General features: G+C 51.2%; 2 protein-coding genes across 3 annotated transcripts; one reads left to right on the top strand and one right to left on the bottom strand.

Moving 5' to 3' along the window:
* Positions 1 to 482: 482 nt before the first annotated feature.
* Positions 483 to 5,134, bottom strand: SIGMAR1 (sigma non-opioid intracellular receptor 1). Its single transcript, XM_066617694.1, has 5 exons — positions 5,084 to 5,134; positions 4,621 to 5,026; positions 1,498 to 1,698; positions 906 to 998; positions 483 to 808 (listed from the first exon to the last, which is right to left on the bottom strand). Exons 1-5 carry the CDS (start codon positions 5,132 to 5,134, stop codon positions 582 to 584), a joined length of 978 nt encoding a protein of 325 aa, XP_066473791.1. The 3' UTR covers positions 483 to 581.
* Positions 5,098 to 18,161, top strand: GALT (galactose-1-phosphate uridylyltransferase). 2 transcript variants are annotated; one of them, XM_066614767.1, is made up of 11 exons: positions 5,098 to 5,172; positions 5,937 to 6,106; positions 7,367 to 7,442; positions 8,256 to 8,304; positions 9,188 to 9,317; positions 11,959 to 12,015; positions 13,418 to 13,540; positions 13,619 to 13,751; positions 15,060 to 15,143; positions 16,801 to 16,955; positions 17,565 to 18,161. In XM_066614767.1, the coding sequence occupies exons 1-11, from the start codon at positions 5,133 to 5,135 to the stop codon at positions 17,628 to 17,630; spliced, it is 1,083 nt and encodes a 360-aa protein (XP_066470864.1). In that variant the 5' UTR covers positions 5,098 to 5,132; the 3' UTR covers positions 17,631 to 18,161. The 2 variants fall into 2 exon arrangements, with proteins under 2 accessions (XP_066470864.1, XP_066470865.1); XM_066614768.1 differs by lacking the exon at positions 17,565 to 18,161 and having other exon boundaries at positions 16,737 to 16,920.
* Positions 18,162 to 20,387: the final 2,226 nt, after the last annotated feature.

The raw sequence follows: 20,387 nt of genomic DNA, 5'->3' as shown, positions 1-20,387 counted from the left end.
ATAGCAGCAACTAAACTGGTGTCAAGCAGGGACAGGTCTTTCTTGTCTGTGTTAGTGCAAATATACTGTAAGGGCTCCAACCGCCAAGCACTGCTGCTGCACAACCTCCACTCGTTTCACCAAAGATCAAGCACAACTCACTTGAAAATAAAAGCAGCAAAGGCTGTGCAGCAACACAACTTGGAGGAATGCATCCAAGGTGATGCAGTCATGTCCAGAATCTGCAAACCTATTGACAAGTTATTTTCCCTCTGCTGCGCAGAGCTCCAAGACACCTCAAATGGTTGGCCCCACAATCTCAGGGGAAATCCAACAGGCATCTTGAAGAACATGGCAGAAAAAATTTAAAAAAATCCCCGCAGATCTCTATTTAGAGATATATGTATGGTATATTTTAAGGTATTAACACAAAAATCTAAGATGACTTACAACTGCGCTGCTCGATCCCTTGGTTTGCCAGCCTTGGTTGGGTGGACAAATGCAAACACGCTTTCCAGGACAAGAAACAGCCAGGGTGAGGCAGGGAGAAAAAAGCGCCTTCTGTTGCAGGGTGGGTGGGTGGCAAGTAACGGAGCAAGTACTCACTGACTTGCGTCACTGAAGTAGGCACTGGCCTCCAGAAGCAGCCCCTTGACGTAAACACGCAAAGTGTAGAAGAGCGTGAGGAAGTCCTGAGTGCTGAAGATTGAGTCAGCAAGGGCAAAGGGGAGAGCGGAGGGGATGATCCCCCGGCCATACTCCACCATCCACGTGCCGGCACTCCACTGTACCGAGGTGGCCTCTCCAGATCGGTGGACGATGGTGTCTCCTGCACAGACAGGCAGATGGCACTCAGTCTCTGGTCATGGTCCTTCCCTTCCCCTGCCACCGAAGTCTGACCCTGCAAGGAACATCGCACCACTCACCTGGATAAAAGATCTCACTTTTGGTTGATCCCTCTTTCCATTGCCGGAAAGTCCCTGAGATGATTGTGTCATAAATATCAGCCCAGTAGCGACCTGTAAGGAAGGAAGTAGTGTCAAGACACCAGCAGCTGTTAAAAGTTAAATGATGAAGCACACAAGCTCTGAAGGATTTGCCACATCTGCAACTGCTTTTCCTTCCAAACACACAACACCAAATGTTAAAAACCTCATCAAAACACCAATCAAGGTCGAGTTCAGATGTTTTGTGCACTGATGCCTGTCAGTATAACTGGGACAAGGTGTGCAGCGCATGGGGTGGAGGAAGGAAGAGAAACACACACATTGCAAAAGAGAATAGCAACACCTCTGCAGAATCCTCATTAGAGGCAGGATGAGTTAAATGAAGGAAAGGTGCCTCAGAGGCATGCCACTACCCACAACTCCCACAGTGAAGCCATGGCTCAGCTCAGACCTTCTCCAGGCTTGGCAAGCAGCAGCTAGCTCTAGCCTGCTGATGAAGTCAAAGAGAGATCCCTTCTCTCACCCACCCAGCCCTGGATGGCTGTTTCCTGGCTGCTTTGACCCAGCTTACCTGAGTGCCCCCCAGTGTCGATGGCAGTGCCAAAGAGAAGCACATACTCAGAGAGGGAAGCATGGAGCAGGCACATCGAGCCCATCCAGCCCCCAGCATTGACGAAAACCCACTGCAAGTCCTCGTCAGGCAGGATGTGGCCTGGATGCTTCTTGCGCAGCTCCACAATGATCTTGGAGAAGGCCAGCTCATGGTCCAGACCTAGGGGAGAAAAATATGGTCACCACTTATCCCTGGCAAGAGGACTTTTCTTTCTGTTGTCAACAGAGAAGGGAGATTTGTCACCTGAAGAGGAAACCATACCCCACTGCAAAACCCTATGGGTGACAAGCTGCTTGTCAACATCACATGCTGTCTTAAATGTACACTTTTTAATCCTACTATGTACTGACTCAGTACCAAACTACTAAGCAACAAAAACCACCAGAGTTACCTTGCTTGACAACACCAAAGACCACTTGAGCTCACTGCTCAATTGTGAACAAACACCCACCCACAACCAAGACTCAAAATCTGAAGAAACTCATCAGGTTTCACATTATTTCTACCCTTGGAATTACTGAGGGAATCATTCCCTGCTAGTGGACTCCAACATCAAGCCACCTTCTGAACATAAAAATGCTCCTTTTTTATCTTGGCTAACATGGCAGTTACCTTTTGCACTACCCATGGCTGTTATAGGCTGACGAGCACATCTTTCATGAATGAGCTAATTATGTGGATTCCTATTCCCAGCACTGTGTCCAGTGTGGTTATATGGCAGCTTTCCTCAGTCTACCAGCCATTACTGATTTTCCCCTGCTACTTCTTCCTTCCTAATTGGTAAACAGAGGCTACTATTCTGACAAGAGAAGTTTCAGCCAACCTCTAACAGATGTTCTCCAAAGAAAAGTAAGTGCTCCTGCCACTGCTGCTTTCAGAGTCCATTTTTTTGGATTTTGATTCTCGAGTTTTACTGTACCAATTTTAGATGCATAGCTTTGAAATTAAGCCATTTCTCCCCAACATTGCATACATGCAACAGGGACCAAATGTGTACACCAGCGAGCTGGCAAAAATGGGTTAAACTGTGTCCTGCTTTTATAATCAAAGCAGTCAAGACTGGGGGTACCTTGGGGCAGGGTCCCATCTTTAATTCGTTGAAAAGCTCTGTGCCATGGATATGCTTGTTTTACACACAATAAGAACACACCTATTTTATCACATTCAGATCAATGGTAGGGTTTGAACTACCTGGGGTTCCTAAACACATAGATTTGTTGATCATAATGTATTTGTATGTACGTTATCTTGTTTTAATTGTTTTGTATTTTTAAACTTTACTTGTATCTTTGTTTGTTTGTATTTTAAATTGCTTTAAATTGCTTAAATTTTAAAGGCGGAATGCAAATGTAATTAATTAATTAATTATAATAGATTCCCGATAGTTCTGGGAAATTTTCCTGTGCTGGGATGAGTGGTGACCCTGCTGAGGCCACGGCTGGTCTCAGGAAGAGAGAAATGGGCAGGGGTACCATACGATCACTCCCGAGCAGCCTCTCCCCAATCACAAAACTAGGATGGCCCCCTGGTTCTCCTCAGAGCTGCAAGCAACGTTGGGGAGACAATTGGAGAAATGAACAAGAGTGGCTTTTGATACAATTGACCAGGGCAACCCCCAGAAGGTGGTACTGTGGGATTCCTGCCCAACGCCATGGACTTCAGCTTATGGTGCCCCTCAATATTCTATTCTGTCACCCCTCTTTAACCATTTTTGCCTAGCCCACACATGCGTACACGTTTAATTCTTGTTGCATCAATTCAACATTGGGCAGAAATGGCTGAACACTGAAACTATTGGCACCTACACTGACACTGGCACCTACCTGCAATAGGTGGCTAGAGATGGGGGGGGGGAATCACCAGAAAAAACAGCTTTTCTCCTCATTTTTCACAACTTCCAACTTTCCCCAGCAGAAAAATGGGAAATTGTGAGGAAGCTGATCAGAAACTAATGCTCTGAAAAGGATTTGGGTGAGCCATGTGGAGATGGTAGTGCTTCCAAGGACCTGCTTTGTGCTCGTGGCACAGGCACTGCTGGTCCAGAAGGGAAGAGCTATTGCCCAGTGGTGTAGCAGGAGGGGGGGCAAAGCGCTAAGTTTTGCAGGTGCCTGAATGCGCCGTGCAAGCAGCCCCTCCCCCTCAGAGCCATTCTGGGTGCCTCCATTTTGCACCCACCACCCAGAATGGTTCTGAGGGGGAGGGGCTGCTTGCACGGCACATTCAAGTACCTGCAAAACTTAGCGCTTTGCCCCCCTCCAGCTACACCACTGCTGTGGCCCTTGGCAACCCTGAGGAAGCTCATTTCAGGCCCATCTTTGCAGGGAAGGAGGCAGCCTCCCCACAGCACGTCCCACTGCCCCCTCCAGGGTTAGGCTGGCAGTGCCACACACAGCGGCCTGCTTGGTAGGCCAACCAACTCATAGCTCCCTGCTCGGTGTTGCACAGCCGCCCCAGCCCTGACTGCCAACACTGCAGACCTGGCTGGCTTCTCTTGACCGGTGCCCAGTGACAGCGCAATCCTATGCACACTTTCCTGTGAGTAAGCCCCGTTGATGCTAATGGGAGTTACTTCTGAGTAGACCTGCAAAGGATTGGGCTGCGAGTCCCACTTCCCCCTGAGCAGGTCTGGAATGGCCGGAGGGAGGGGGAGCCCAGAGCACAACGCTACGCATGTCTCAGAAGCAATTCCCACTGCAGTCAATGGGCTTACTTCCAGGTAAGTGTGGACAGGACTGCAGCCTTAGAGTCCAATTCAGAGCAGGTCTACTCAGAAGTAGGTCCCACTGCAGTCAGTGGGCTCACTCCCAGTTACTGTGGGCAGGAATGCAGAGGCCAATCCTGAGCAGGTCTACTTAGAAGGAAGTCCCATCAGAGACCATGGGCCTCCTCCCAGGTGAGTGCGGACAGGCCTGCAGCCCAGCCCTGCGCATGTCTCCTCAGAAGCAAGCCCCGCCGCAGTCAATGGGCCTGCTCCCAGGCAGGCGTGGACAGCAGCCTGAGAGTCCGACGCCGCGCAGGTCTCCTCGGAGGAAGCCCGCAGCCGACGGCCCCCTCCCCGGCAGGAGCCCCGCCCCTACCCACCGGCGTGGTGCCGGGCGAGGCTGGCGATCTCCTCGGGCTGGAACTCGAAGCGGCGCGCGGAGGCGGAGGCGGCCCAGCTGCGCAGCGCCTGCACGAGGAGCGCGGCCAGCGCCGCCGCCAGCCCCAGCCGCAGGCAGCGTCGCGCCCAGCCGGGAACCGCGCCCGGCAGCGCCCGCATCCCGACCTCCTCAGGCTGCAGCGGCCGCAGCGCCCTCGGCAGCCCGGCCGCGCGCCAGCCCCGCCCACGCGCCATCCACGGCCGGCCAATGGGAGCGCCGCGTTCCTCCTCCGCCCACCGCGCGCGGCACGGAGCGCAGCCAATCCCGTCCTCGCGCAGGCGCAGCCGGCCAATCCGCGCCGCGCCCGGTGAAGTCACGGCACGCAACCGCTGACGCACAGCCAATAGCTGCGCTCGGAAGGGCGGGGCGGGGCCTCACTGAAGAGAGACCAGAGTGCGGCCGACCTCAGTCACGTGTGGGGGCGCGGCATGAGCGGGGTGTGCCTCAGGGACCATGGAGCGTGCGGCTTCCGCGGTGACTTTCCAGCCAAGCGGTACCCCAGTGGGACGCGGCGGGCCTGGGTCGTCGTGGTGTCTGGTCGCTCTGGAGGGCGTGGCCTGTTGCTAGGGAGACAGGGCCAGGGTGTTGTTGGACATGCCCACCCAGAGGGCCAACTGAGGCTCTTGCCTAAGGCGCTTTGTTGGAAGGGGAGGGACCTGCTGGGCCGGCCCGCCCAGAGGGCCTACTGAGCCTCTTGCCTGAGGTGCTCTGTTGGAAAGGCGAGGAGGCTGGACCCTCCCCTCTTCCTCCAGGGCTGCTCCTGCTTCTCCTAGTCCCTGGACAGGGGGGCAGAATGGGGGAGGAAGTGGTGGGCTGGACTGGGGCTGCAGCACTCCTCTCTCCTCTGCACTTCCTCCTCCTTCTCAACCACCCCTAGTCCAGGGAGGGGGAGGGTTTGCACATCACCACATGGGGGGGTTGGTGTTTGGCAAAGCCCCCCCCAGGGCTGGGGGGCTTGGGCCAGCCCTGCACATGACCCTGTGGTGTAATTGGAGGGGGTGCAAAGCACTGAGTTTTGGGGGGAGCTTCCCTGCAGTGTGCAAGCGACCCTTTCCCTTTGGAGCCATTCCAGGCGGGAGGAGCCTCCATAAGTTTTGCTCCCCCCCGCCTGGAATGGCTCTGAAGAGGTGGGGCCACTTGCACGCTGCGGGGATGCCCCCCCAAACTTAGTGCTTTGCGCCCCCTCCAGTTACGCTGCTGACATGACCCTCCTGAGCCTTGGTGCTGCCTCACAGACTCTTCCTTGCCTTCCCACAGAGCACCAGCACCTCCGCTACAACCCTCTGCACGATGACTGGGTGTTGGTCTCTGCCCACCGCATGCGGCGCCCCTGGCAAGGGCAGATGGAGAACCCGCCCCGGGAGGACGTGCCACGCTGCGATCTCGCCAACCCTTTGTGCCCGGGAGCCAAGAGGGCTGGCGGCGAGGTGCTCCATTGTCTTTGACTCTGCCTGCTTTTGTTTTTCTCCATAAGTGGGGTTGTCTGTTCGCTCTGCTGCTTGAGTCTCAACTCTGCCCCAGGAATCTCCCCAGTCTTCCCCAACAAATCTCAAATCCCAGGCTAACTTTGTGCCCAATCCTATCCAACTTTCCAGCAGTCGCAATGCAGCCCCGAGGTAAGGGAACGATTGTTCCTGTATTTTGAGGAGGCCTCTATGATTCCCTCCCCATTACAGGGTGCAGCGTATACCCCATTGGCACAGTTGCACCGGCATTTAAAAATTGGATAGGTTTGGGCCCTTTGTCTGTTGCTGAAATGTGCATGTATTAGTTTATGGACTTGCCTGACCAGTTTTTTTTTCTCCTCTCTCTCTGCAAACTGCAGTTTGAGTGGTTAAAAGGTATATGGATAGGAGTTGGATGAACCAGGAGATGTCCCATTCTACCCTAGATTTTTATGTTAACCCATATCTGCATAGCCTACAGGTTTACACTTTTGATCTCTGTTGTGTATATGCAATGTTGAGCAGAAATTTAAATATAAATTGACCTTTCTCTTTGCTCTGACTTCTGTTTTCTTTTTTCTGTTGTGCTTTTAGAATTGTGAAACCGAGTTTTGAGGAAGTGGGGGAGAGTGTGTGGAGATTGACTGACTGCCTGCCTGCCTTGTTTGGAACACTGGACAGGGGCACTGGGATCTTACAGTATCAGCTTCTGCATGTTGTTTGTTGCTTTTTTGGTGTTTTTTTTTGTCAATTGAGGTCATTTGTCTGAAATTGTGATGCAGAGAAATCCCATTACCCAGTGATTGGCATTAGCTCATGGCTGGACAAATATTCTGGCAGAGGCTGCTAGTGAGTCAGAAACCAAAAGAAGACCTTTTTTTAGCAGTTCTAGTCATATTGGCCTAGTGCAGCACTTCCCACTCTGCATAGTTATTTTGTTCTTAACCTTCAACCTCTGACCAATCATCACGGTTTTGAAAACTGCCCAATACTGTCAGTGTGAAATAATGCATTTCAAATAAATGCATTTGGATTGGATTTTGCAGCTGAAACTGTGTCTGGCCCTGCTCTGGGTCCTCGCTTCCTTTGAAATTTTTACCTCTTTTGGCACTAGAGACACTGATCCTAGACCTCAATGATATTTGAAATTGCCTTGAAAGCAGGGCGTTAGTCCTTCCCAGCAAGGCCAGAGAATCTTGGAGTTCAGAGGTCCCAGATGTAATTCATGTCTGTCTCATGCAGGTGAATCCGCAGTATGAGAGCACTTTTGTCTTTGACAACGATTTTCCTGCACTGCAGCCAGATGCCCCTGAACCTGGTAAGAACTTGCTACGTCCCTCTGATCGGTCCTTCATGGGGCTACCTGAGGAATGGAATTTGGCAGTCTTGTTAGGCAATAAAATACTGGCAGTTTCTGCTCTTTTTACTTTTCCAGAAAATGAGCTGGAAGCTGGGATGTCAAGCAGCTTCCTGTCAGGGTTGCCAGGGGATTTTACAGTGCATGTTTGTGACCCATTTTAGCATTTGGGAGCCTGAATTTTAGCAGTTCAAAGCCCAGGAGCCCCCTCCTCCCGCCCCAATGTGGCAGCTTTTCTTGTAAGTGAGAATTGAACCATTCTGATGAGTACTGTACTTGAAGGATGTTATCTGAGGTGAAGGAAACACCCATTCTTAGGACAGTGGTTGCTTGGTGGAAAGAAAAGAGTTTAAATCTGAAGTAGCTGCTTGATGGGATTTGTTTCAAAGACTAATTTTGGCAAGATGAGTTGCCATAGTCATCCTGAGAGGGGTTTGTTCTTCCCATGGATCGGTTGCCAGTGGAATAGACATCTCTCCTATCACTACATTTGGTGATGTAGTGTGTGTGACATAGTTTTGAAGTAGGGCAGGTGTGCAGCCAGGCACACACCAACATTTTCAGGTCATACTGGCTGATTTGCTGTCTCTTTCTGGACATGCACAGTGCAGGCAACAATCATTGTGAGGCCTTTTTGATTGACTACTTTCTGTAATGCAGGCAGCTACGCCAGCCCAGGCTCCAGGTGCTCTGGGCTACCTTCTAACTCCTGCCCTTCCCTGAGTGCACCCATTGGTTGCCTGCCTCATAGTGGGTTTTCCTCTCCTTTCCCAGGTGCCGATGACCACCCCTTGTTCCGTGCAGCGTCTGCGCGAGGAGTGTGGTAAATCTAGTGTTTTATCTCACTGTCCCCAGCCTGATAATACGTGACGGTTGGGTTGGAATCTCCTTGCAGGGGCGGGGGGAGGAGGCAGCGGGAGCAGGAGGAAGGCAGTGGCGTGATCCCCAGGATCGTGCCGCCCAGGGGGCTGCAGGGGCTTGGGTGCACTTACCCAAGGACTTCTGGCAGGGCTCCCTGCAGCAGGGAAAGTGGATGCGGAGTGATCGCGTTCCACTTCCGCTTTAGCAGGGGCGGGGCACGATCGCTCCGCATCCACTTTCCCTGCTGCGGGGAGCCCTGCCAGAAGTCGCGCCGGGCTCTCCGCACCCCGGGGTAAGTGCACCCAAGCCCCTGCAGCCCCCTGAGTGGCGCGATCGTGGGGATTGCTCCACTGCCTTCCCCCCCGCCTCTAGGCTGCCCCCGCCCCTTAAGGGGGCAGAGACCAGGGCCTTCAGGCTGGGGTGTCACGATGCCCCAGTTTGAATAGCACTGGCTTAAGGAGTTTGGCCTCTCACTGTTTCTTACCCTGGATGTTGCAAGTGCGATGCTTGGTGGAGTTGCAGAAAGTTGGCCATTTGCCCTTTTTCCCACAGGGACCTGGTGGTTCTTCAGACTTTTGAGACTGCAGGGCTGGAACACTGGTTTTGAAGCTTTTGTCTCCTCTCCTTTGTCAGGATCAGATTGACCAGTGCCCAGGGTGGTGGTAGCAGAAATGCTATTTTACATGTCTTTTTTGTCATCATTTGGCTCATTGCCTTGTTTGGAGAAGTTTGCTCTGCAGCCACTTGAGAAAGGTTTGCTGTGGGGTCAGGCTGGTTGACCACCTGGATCTTTCCATACCCTTGATGCTATCCTGCCTTTCCTTGACTGCTTTCTTTCCTCCTAGCAAAGTCATGTGCTTCCATCCCTGGTCTGACCTGACTCTGCCCCTTATGTCACTTACTGAGATTCGGGCTGTGATTGACAAATGGACAGAGATAGCTGTGGAGCTGGGGGCCTCGTACACCTGGGTACAGGTCAGTATCTGCTGTGACCTGTATTGATTTTTTTACAGGAGTGAGGTGGAGGAGGGTAAACCTTGCATGAGACTTGGTTAAAGACAAGCTTTCATGTGGGAGAGAACTGAGGAGACAAGACGAGGGGCTTGCGGGCACTTCTTGTTTTCAAGCACAAAAGGAGGGATGGCTTCAGAACGCTTGACTAATAAGAACATACCCTCGTATAGCATTGGCTCCTACCCCTGGTCCTGATAGTGCCTCTTTGTCCATGAATGCCCCGTGCCCTTATGCTAGTTGCTCCCATGTCCTTGCCATGATTGTCTGTTTCTTCGGGAAAGGTATAGCCAACCAGTCTTGCATCCCCCGTACCTTATACTGTGGATTCAGACTAGCCTGAGGAGGGGTGTCAAAATGAACAGGAGGTGGCTCTTTAGTAGGCCCAACTTGACAGTTTGACCCTAGTTGGCCAAACTGCCAGTTTGCCCAACTGACAGTCAACACCCTTTATCCCGAGGGTCTTACAGACCAACTAAGGGTCCCCAATTTGTCAGTCCCGATCCTGTGACTTGGATCTTTGTTCTGTCCAGTTCCCAGTATGCTGTTCTGTACTTATTATTGTCCGCCTCCCAGTTCCACAGAGTAAAAGGTTACTCTAGATCTGTGGATGATCTGTTCACAAATCTAACCAGTGCAATCTTTAGAAGTACATTTTCTTTCTAAACAACAAGGTAATTCGCTGAGTGCTTTGTAATCGAACTTGCACAAATACCTAATTGCCTGGCCAGGGCAATTGGTGATGGAGGGAAGGTGGAAGCATAGCAGTCACTATCTGCAACCTCAGGTGGTGTCTGCCTGTGGTTTTCCTGTGGTGCTGTGAAATAAGCACCAGTTAGAAGCACCAGTTTGCTTCTAACTGATTCAGACTCTTTATATCATAACAGTAGAGCCAGTGATTTTGGCTTCTGCCTGGTATTAGCATAGGGAGGGGTTATGGGGTCTGGACAATCCCATCCCGGGTAGACTGGCAATGGCATCTTGCCTATCAGCACCCACCCAATGTGGCATGACTGTTCTCTTCCCTTTCCGCATGGGCAGAGTTCTTGGTTAAAACCCCAGCCCCATCTTGATAAGCATTGCTCAAGCATTGCTGTTCAAGTCCTGTCTGCTACAATACTAACTTGACTACAGAACTTGGTTTCTGGTTATATAACCACGGCTCCCTTCTCTGTGATCACCATACCTCAGGATGCTCTCTTTTCAGCCTTATTCTAGGGAGTTAACTACACTTACATGCGAAAATCACTCATCCGATTAATCAAATAGCACAATGAATAGGACATAGAGGACATAATAGCAGTTATAAATGCTTATCACGGGTGGGTGTGTGTTTCGACCATGACAGAAGCTTGCTCTTATCTGTCCTTAGCAACCTCTGGAGAGGTGTGCCAAATGCAGGCTGAGCTGGCTTTTAACTCAGCATGACTCCAGGCAGCCAGAGGGGCACAGAGCATGGTTTTTTCCCAAGGGAAACCGACTTGCGTTGAAGGCATGCTCTGTATATGCTCTCAGTGTTATTCTCACAGAGAATGGAGGGAGGAAGGGTATGGATGCAAACTTTGTTAGCCCAACTTTTGAACTCTGGGTGTTCCCATAGTCGGGGCTGATGCAGACACAACACAGTTTGCCTGTTTACCCTAGAGCACTGGTACTCAAACTTCTTGGGAGTAAATTTCCTGAGATAAGTCTTTGCAGGGGAGGGGGAAAGCAGTGACACGATCCCCAGGATTGCGCTACTGTAGAGGAAGGGGGCTGTTTTTAACTTGCGTGCTGCCAGGGTCTGGAGGGGTGTGTGGAGAACTCCGTGGAGCAGTAGTGGACATCCCCTTGAGGCACCTTGGGGCAATGCGCCATGAAGCGGCCCCCCCCCACATGAAGCCACCCCTTCCCACTCATCTAGATCTCCATGGAGCCTTGCATGACTCTTTGACCACTGGGAGACGCTGTTTGTGGCTTCCCGTGGTCTTAAACTGTGCTTCAAAAAATCCGGAAGTACAGTTTCCTTTTTTATTTTATTATACCAAAAACAAATACAAACAAAAAAGCCCCCTAAAAATAAAGAAGTTACAGGTTATGTGACAAATGCGGAAATCTCAAACTACATTTCTTTGTTCTACTATAAAATGATACAAAAAAATTATCAATTGTTAAACAATCTACACATTAAAAATACATTTTCAACACAAAAAGAATAATGAAAGAAACAAAAAAATTAAATCCCCTATCTACTCATCAAATCCACAGATTATTTGACCCATTATATCAAACTACATTCCTTTATTATACTACAATATCATACAAAAAAATAATTATCAATTTCTCTCCCGGAAGCACAGTTTCCAACTACTTTGGGAGCCTCATTAAGACTTCCTGCGTGGTCCTGGAGGCATGCAAGCTCCGCGCCCGGGGCATTTGCCCTCTTCTTCCAATGGGAGGTCCGCTGCTGCCATGGAGTGCTCTCCAGCGCAACCTATGGCTTGTAAAAAGTAAAAGTTGTGATCATGACAAAACGTTTTACAAACCATGGGGAGCCCTGCAGAGTGCTCTGCTGTCCTGCTTACAGAGAATTGGGAAGAGTTGTGAGTGCCTTCTCCTTTTGCAGATTTTTGAAAACAAGGGTGCTATGATGGGTTGTTCCAATCCTCACCCTCACTGCCAGGTAAGGATGTGTAGAACTCAACTTGTCTGTGTGAACTGGGATGGGGCTTTTGCTGCTTGAGCTTTTGCTGGGAGGGCCTTCAGCTTGGCTCTTTCAACTGACCATTGAAGTGCAGAGCTCCCTGGAGACTTAAGAGTGAGGTCACTGAGATGGTTGAACCACTGTTGAGATTGTTATCACCACTGTTGGGTTCCTCCAGAGTGGGCATGATAAGATGGCCCTTCTGGTGCAACCCTGTACTGATTTTAGCAGGGGCTGTCTTGGAGAAGGCATTGGCAGTGGTGGTGGGGGGTGCCCTTGTGTTTAAGCATGTGAGGTGCTGCCATCTATGTGTTCTGTCTTTGGCAGCTTGTCCTGGTCCAGCCCCAAGTGAGGCTCAGTATCATCTCACTTGATGTTGTTATTTCCTGTATGATCAAAAGTGTAGACTATGAAATAAAGTCAAATACCTTAGCATAGTGATTGTGAGGATGCTCAGGTGCGCATTGTGAAGGCATGCGTGGGAGTTGGATAGTCTAAACCAGGATTCCCAAAGTGTGTGTCACAATGCCTTAGGGCAGGGGTGGCCAACCTTTCAACTTTAGGGCTCCTGGACCTCTAACTATTGTGTAGAAGAAGGAATTTCAGCAAGTGCAGCTTGTCATCTCACAATTGGCAATCCCCACCTGCTGACATTCCTTCCTCTACACAACTATTAAAGGTCCAGGAGCCCTAAAGTTGAAAGGTTGGCTACCTGTGCCTTAGGGCAGCCTGGCACATTCACAAAGGCACCACGGGATGTCCCCGGTTGGCCTCTCCTATCTGTCTCCCCCAGACTCTGGCATCTTGGCTCTTGCAGGATTTCATGAGATCCAAGATGGTGGCGCCTGGCTGCGTGGGGAAGGAGAGGCTGCGGGGGCATCACGACCTGGGTAAGTTTGGGAACCACTAGTTTAAGGGGAAGCAGCAAACAGCTAGCTAGCTTTCCTTTAGCCTGGGCTATTTGCAGGTGGGTGGGATTACTGCCCCTGGCCACAGAAAGGATATGGGGGGAGGGTGGACTTGACCTTCAAGAACCTGTTCCGTGTGGCATGCATCCCCCGAGCCTGTTCCCATCTCCCAACCTTTTTCACTCACACTGCTCCTTCATAGTTTGAAAGCACTGGTCCCTAGACTAGCACCTGCCCTGCCCAATCAGACTCCTTGCTTGTGCTGTTCCACTTGTGTGCTGCAGGTTTGTTTGCTCCTCTTCACACAGAATGTGCCCTTTGTAGTCACTGGTAGGAAACTTGCCAGCAGATGGCAGTAGAGGCCTGCAAGTAGCCTACTAAGTAGGATTCGTTTTCCAGTCCCACTCTTGAGCAGGCCATGCTTTTGACACGACAACCCACAGAACTGCCTGTCACCGTTTCTTCTCCTTTAGATCTGGGCCAGCAACTTCCTGCCCAATGAAGCCTCTCTGGAGGAGCGGACACAGCAGAAGCACCACAGGGAGCGTGGCATCCCCCTGCTCCTTGAGTATGCCCAGGTGGAGGCAGAGAGGAAGGTCAGGGCTTCCTCCCTGGGGCATGGGGGGGGTGCGCTGGTGGGGTGTATGACTGATCTCTGCTGTGATCGCTTGCAGGAGAGGGTGGTGGTAGAGAATCCTGACTGGCTGGTGGTTGTCCCCTACTGGGCCGTGTGGCCTTTCCAGACCCTCCTGTTGCCTCGACGGCACATCTGTCGCCTTCAGGACCTCCGGGACAGCGAGAGAGACAGTAAGTGGTCAGTACTGCTTCTTGAGGCTGAAGGAGGAGGGAGGGAATGCAGCTGGTGGTGTAGTTCCTGCCTTGCACCATTGGTGGATGTGGAAAGCAAAGGAGCTGGTCCTTTTAATCAACCAGATTGTCCTGTTTTCTAAAACATAAGAACAGCCCCACTGGATCAGGCCATAGGCCCATCTAGTCCAGCTTCCTGTATCTCACAGCGGCCCACCAAATGCCCCAGGGAGCACACCAGATAACAAGAGACCTGCAAGGCATTCTGGGAATTGTAGTTGAACATAAGAACAGCCCCACTGGATCAGGCCATAGGTCCATCTAGTTCAGCTTCCTGTGTCTCACAGCGGCCCACCAAATGCCCCAGGATTGACTAAGAATTGACTAAGGACCTAAGAATTGACTAAAAGAATTGACTAAGGAAGCTATTATGGTGTTAGAAAGTCCTTTCTGGACATAAGATTAGTTAAAGCACTAGAAAGTGCACCACTGACAGTCCTTGAGAGCTGGTTTGGAGGGGCCTCTTGAGGTCAGGGTGTATAAACTGGTTTGCCAGGGCATGTTGGGCCCAAGGGGGAGGCCTTTCCCAGAGTCTGCAAAGCCCAACACAGCTGTTCTGGGAGAAGGCAGGGTTGAGTGATTCAATGGACCTGGCCCTGAGGGAGTCTGCTAGCACACACTGCCTGTCCTTGGTGGGCTTGGTCCAGGAGGGCTGTCGAGGCCCCGGCTTGCCTTGTTGGGGGCCAAAGAAGAATGAAGTTTTTGGCTGGGTCCTTCCCAGTCTGGGGTGTGTGAAGTCAGAGGTTGGAGTCAGAGCCAGGTCTGACTTTCTTAACTTGGCAAGTAGAGAGCTAAATTTCCAGGACTTGTAACAGCTCCAGGGACAATTTGCTGCCTGCCAATTGTGGGGCTGAGTGTTGCGTCGCCTTTGTCCCCTTGAAAACGGAGGAAAAGTTCTGCTGGATCAGGCTGAAAGCCCCTCTGTCCAGCATCTCGTTTCCCCCAGTGGCCCACCAGTTACTCCTCACAAGCAGGAGGGGAAGGCACCCCCTTGAGGTCCAAGTGTGTTTCTCAGGTGGACATGATTGCTTGTCAACTTCAGACCTTGATGAGTAAAGCTGGCTGCTGCTTAAGATCTCTTCCACAGAATTCCGTGAGTGGATGTGCCACGACCAACTCTTTTTGGCCAAAGAGACATATGATGGAATTCTTGCTTCTAGCAGAGAATTGGACTTGAGATCTCATCCTGCCTCAGCACTGGGAAGAGTTCTGGCCTGTGAGTCAAGTGGGTTTCTTCTTGTGTTGCAGGCTTGGCTTCCATCATGAAGAGGCTCCTCACGAAGTATGACAATCTCTTTGAGGTCTCCTTTCCCTATTCCATGGGCTGGCATGGTAAGCATTTGGGAAAAACAATTGCTTTCTCTCCTCCCCTTCCTGTTCAGGTAGCTAAAGATTTGGACATCCTTTTAAGGGTGAATACCTGTTTTTTTTATTTCCCCCAGCCTTAATAATAGAGTAGGGATTACTCTTAACCTACAGCCTGCTATCCGGATCCAGCCCCCCCCCCCCATCCAAAGTCATCTGGCCTGTGTGAGCTCCCACCCAACTTGCTGTGCACTGGACAGGGAATGGCAGAGCCTCCTGCCCAGGTGGCAGGGGGGCTCCGTGGCAGGTGGCTCTGCCGTTCCTCGTCAGGTGCACGACAAATTGGGTAGGAGGCTGCTTTACAAGCCAGACTCCGCTTCATAATGATGTGTCACTGCGAAACATCCCTGTCTATCCAGTGATCCTCACCTCTCTTGTTGCCTGAGAGTGTTGCTTCACCTGATCTTTTTGGCAGGTCAGCCTGACTACCCTTCTAAGACAGAGGCAGCCTGGCTGGGCTGGTTAGTTGGTTGGGAAGGCTGCCCAAAATACTTCTGCTTTGCCTTCTAGAACCTGCCACGTTTGCCAGCAGGGGAGCAGCTTTGTTTTAAGAACATAAGTACATAAGAACAGCCCCGCTGGATCAGGCCATAGGCCCATCTAGTCCAGCTTCCTGTATCTCACAGCGGCCCACCAAATGCCCCACGGAGCACACCAGATCACAAGAAACCTCATCCTGGTGCCCTCCTTTGCATCTGACATAGCCCATTTCTAAAATCAGGAGCTTGCACATACACATCATGGCTTGTAACCCGTAATGGATTTTTCCTCCAGAAACTTGTCCAATCCCCTTTTAAAGGCATCCAGGCCAGACCACACCGCATGCCACCTGTGGCAAGGAGTTCCACAGACCAACCGCATGCTGAGTAAAGAAATATTTTCTTTTGCCTGTCCTAACCTAACCCTCCCAACACTCAATTTTAGTGGGTGTCCCCTGGTTCTGGTGTTATGTGAGAGTGTAAAGAGCATCTCCCTATCCACTCTGTCCATCCCCTGCATGATTTTGTATGTCTCAATCATGTCCCCCCTCAGGCGCCTCTTTTCTAGGCTGAAGAGGCCCAAACGCCGTAGTCTTTCCTCATAAGGAAGGTGCCGCAGCCCAGTAATCATCTTAGTCGCTCTCTTTTGCACCTTTTCTATCTCCACTATATCCTTTTTGAGATGCGGTGACCAGAACTGGACACAATACTCCAGGTGTGGCCTTACTATTGATTTGTACAACGGCATTATAATATTAGCTGTTTTGTTTTCAATACCCTTCCTAATGATCCCAAGCATAGAATTGGCCTTCTTCACTGTCGCCGCACATTGGGTTGACACTTTCATCGACCTGTCCACCACCACCCCAAGATCTCTCTCCCGATCTGTCACAGACAGCTCAGAACCCATCAGCCTATATGTGAAGTTTTGATTTTTTGCCCCAATGTGCATGACTTTACATGTGTGTGAGCTGCTTCCTTCTCTGAATCCTATCCTTTCTCGCCTGTCTGCTCTGGTACCCTGACAGGGCAGGGCTTCTCTGTCTGCTGTTGAGTCAGCAGTTGTCCTTCTTGCACGTAGGGGCACCAGCACCTGACTGCCTGCCCTGGGACAGCTTGTGCTCACTACTTCATGGCTTCCACAGGGGCTCCTACAGGACCATACTTGGATGCTGACTGCAACCACTGGCAGCTGCATGCCCACTACTACCCACCCTTGCTGCGCTCAGCCACCATCCGCAAGTTCATGGTTGGATACGAACTGCTGGCTCAGGCCCAGAGGGATTTGACTCCCGAGCAGGTGAGTGGAACCCGGGAGAAGCTGTAGTCCGAGCCAGCACTTGCGGAGGATGCAAACAGATCCGTGTTGCCTAGAGACTGGAGTGAGCCCCCTTGTCCAGGAGGGAGTATGGCCCCAGTGACTCGCAGTGGAGAGCTATGCATGTTTGCTTGGAAGGCCGGTCAATGGGCCTTCTTTTTTTGGTAAGCATGCCCAGGATTGCAGCCTCAGGTTCTGCCAGATGCTTTGTCGCTGAGCCCTTGCCGCAGGCTGCTTTTGTGGCACTGAAATTGCATTCTTATTCTGGTTCCTGTCCGTAAACTGTGACCAGTTCCTGTCCATAAAACGTGCCTTGCAGTGGTGGTCTGGTGGTGGTGGTGTGAATGGTCACAAAGGACAAGTGCAGCATTTAATGAGAAGCAGTTGGAGCAGCACTGGAAGGACTGATGGCAAAGCTCTGTGCAAACAGTGGTGGTTGGCAGTTGTATTATTCTTTGGGGATGGGAACACTGGAAGCGTACTGTTGGGGTCTGCTGCATACTGCTTTGACCACAGTGGACTGGGGGGGCTTCTGCTTTTTTCTACCATCTCCAAAGGTGCCTCTTCCATGTGCTGCTCTTCTCTCCACAGGCAGCTGAACGACTAAGGAGCCTGCCCGAGGAGCACTACAGGATGAAGCTGCAGGAAATGGCATAGTGTAAAGCATTAAGGAGCAACTAGAGGAGTCTGCGGTTCAGATCAGGGGAGATGAGGCGACTCATTGGGGGCAGGTGGGACTTCCTGTAATCTGGGGACTCCCAGAAGACACACTCCAAGGGCTGCTTGACAGGAAGTCAGAGGTTACCCTGGGATCACCTGTGATGCTGTTAAGCTGCTCTGGGAGATGCCGCCACCTTCCTTGTTGTAAAGTCTCTGCAGGACCAACTAGTTTCTTTTCAGAATTCCCACACAGGTTGATACAGCCTGCTGTGGTTTGCAAAGGAGAAGAGCTTCAATATCCCACAATTGCCTCTTCTTGCTCTTGAACCCACAGATGGGGAGACTGGTGTTGCGAAGGGGAAGCAGTGTGCGTGTTACAGTCTCTAGGAGTGGGATAGTCTTCAGTCTTTTCTTGTTGCCTCCAGAGAGATCATAGCCATAAAGTCTCACAGGGATTGAACTTAGCACTTTGTCTCTGGTTGCGGTTTTCTTCCAACTCCTTTAACCAAGTAAAAATGCAATAAAAAAGCTGTTCTCAATTGCCTTTCCTTCCAGTTTTAACCAGTGTAGTTCTAGCAGAAACTTATGCAGTTGACTGGTACGTAGGAAGAGCCCTGCTTGATCAGGCTGAGGGCCCCTCTTGTCCAGCTTCCTACATCTTGCAGTAGCCTACCAGATTGCCACTCCCTTACAGCCAGCATTCGGAGATAGGTTACCTCTAAAACCTGGAGGTTGCATACAGTCATGGTAGGGTTTGATTTTCTTCCCTACCCTGTCCTTGTGCCCCTCTCCCTTTTCTTGCTGACTGTTGCTTGTTCAGGTTTGCATCTGACAGAGCACTTAGGGGCCTTGGCCAGTCTTTGTGGGGAGGTGATAGGCAGATGAAGTAATAGGAAAAGGAGCCCATGATGGGCAGGAGTGCCTAAAAAAGCAACTATTCCAGGCCTAGTAAAGAACAATCCCTGTGAGAAAGAACAGGAGGAGAGGCTTCAATGAACCAGGATGGCTGCAGAAGAATCTGAGTGGTGTGTTGAAGATTAAAAAGAACACCTCTAGGAAATGGAAGATGGGGCTGAGCACTAGGGGGAGTACAGAAAGGAAGCCTGAACTTGTAGAGCGAGGGTCAGGAATGTTAAAGCTCAGCATGAGCGGAGGCCGGCCAGGGACGTCAAGTGCAACAAAAAGGGCTTTTTGAGGTATGCCCAAAGAAAGAGAAATGAGGATGGGGTTGCAGCTCAATAAGGCTGTCTGGTGACAAAGAGAAGACAGAACTGCTCAACTCCTCTTTGTGTTTCAACAAGTTTCTGGAGGAAAAATCCCTTACGGGTTACAAGCCATAATGGGTATGTGCAACCTCCTGATTTTAGAAATGGGTGTCGGAATTCCCCTCCCCATACGCTGCCTGGGCACTCCTGTGGGTGGCAAAGCGCAGCAGAGGAACACTGTGTGCCAAATCCCCCGCTTCTCCCTCCACCTTGGAGGAGGGAGGGCAGAGACAGGATGCAGGCCATTTGGCTGCTGGGCAGCTGCCCCTCCCCTGTCTGGGGGCGAGAAGGGGAGCATTCCCTCGCCCAGCCAGTCTGGACCTACCTATGACATCAGGAGCCCACAGCTGGACCTCCTGAGTCGTCTGCAGAGCTACAGGATGCAGGTGGGCAGGGCCAGCCTGCCCCCCAAAGGCAGAGACCAGAGCAGAGGCAGCAGCCTTCCCAGCCATCTCAGGAACAACCCTGGCAGCTCCAGGCGAGAGGGAGTGGGAGGGAAACAGAGAGAGGAAGGGGAGGAGTTGTGGTAATCCCAGGGGAGGGCAGTCCCGAAGACAAGTCCTTTTTGTACCATCCCTGTGAGGGAAGGGGAGGGGCCAAAGGGCAGAGGTCTGCCCTACATAAACCTGGAAGCCAGGGATGACAAGGCAGTTGGGAGTTAGAAGAGCAGGCAGGAGGTTCTGCTGACAGCAGCCTCTGCTCCTGATTGGCAAATACTGTCAACCCAAAGAGGGGGAGCCAGGTGTCATAACCCCCCCCTTTCTTCTGGTGAACTAGTCTGAGGCCTCCACAAGGGGGTCCCCCTTGGAAAGGCCGGGCAGACCCTCCCCTCTCCCCACAGGGAGGCCTCACAAAGGGCTATAACAGATTGCCAGATGCAAGGGAGGTAATCGGGATGCAAGTCTCTTGCTGTCTTGAGTGCTCCCTGGGGCATTTGGTGGGCCGCTGTGAGATACAGGAAGCTGGACTGGATGGGCTGATGGCCTGATCCATTGGGGCTCTTCTTATGCTCTTATGTGTTCGTCTCTTCTCAGAAGGAGGATTGTGCAAATGGGGATGCTGGATCGTTGGCCAATGGTGGAGGGGGGCACAGAGGTAGTGAACACATGAACTGCGCATGTCTTCAGGTTAAGATTGACCAGGAACTCGTTAAGAAGCACTTCTAACTGGTCTAAATAAATTCAAGTCATTTGGAGCGGGTGAACTGCATCCTAGAGTACTAAAGGAACTTGCAGACATACTCAGAGATCCTCTGACAATTATCTTTGAGGAATACTGGAGAATGGGGGAAGTGCTGCTGGAAGGGAAGTGAGCTAATGGGGCCCACTTTTTATAAAGGGGGAAAACTTTTTATAAAGGAGAAAAAAGGAAGACCTGCAAAATTACATACCTGTCAGTCTGACTTTAATATTGGGGAAGATATTAGTACAAATTATAAAACATACAGTCTGCACACATTTGGACAGCAACTTGATGATTAATAGAAGCC

The sequence above is a fragment of the Tiliqua scincoides genome, chromosome 2, assembly GCF_035046505.1.
Source record: "Tiliqua scincoides isolate rTilSci1 chromosome 2, rTilSci1.hap2, whole genome shotgun sequence".
NCBI lineage: Eukaryota > Metazoa > Chordata > Lepidosauria > Squamata > Scincidae > Tiliqua > Tiliqua scincoides.
Note: the sequence above shows the minus strand (reverse complement) of the source record. Positions and strands in the feature narration are given on the sequence as shown.

Coding starts and splice junctions, on each gene's coding strand:
- GALT (XM_066614767.1), top strand. CDS start 5,133: ATGGAGCGTGCGGCTTCCGCGGTGACTTTCCAGCCAAGCG. Junction 12,016..13,417: donor ATCCTCACCCTCACTGCCAG/GTAAGGATGTGT, acceptor CTTCTCCTTTAG/ATCTGGGCCAGCAACTTCCT. Junction 13,752..15,059: donor CCGGGACAGCGAGAGAGACA/GTAAGTGGTCAG, acceptor CTTGTGTTGCAG/GCTTGGCTTCCATCATGAAG.
- SIGMAR1 (XM_066617694.1), bottom strand. CDS start 5,134: ATGGTCCCTGAGGCACACCCCGCTCATGCCGCGCCCCCACACGTGACT. Junction 1,699..4,620: donor CCTCGCCCGGCACCACGCCG/GTGGGTAGGGGC, acceptor TTTCTCCCCTAG/GTCTGGACCATGAGCTGGCC. Junction 999..1,497: donor CGACACTGGGGGGCACTCAG/GTAAGCTGGGTC, acceptor CCTTCCTTACAG/GTCGCTACTGGGCTGATATT.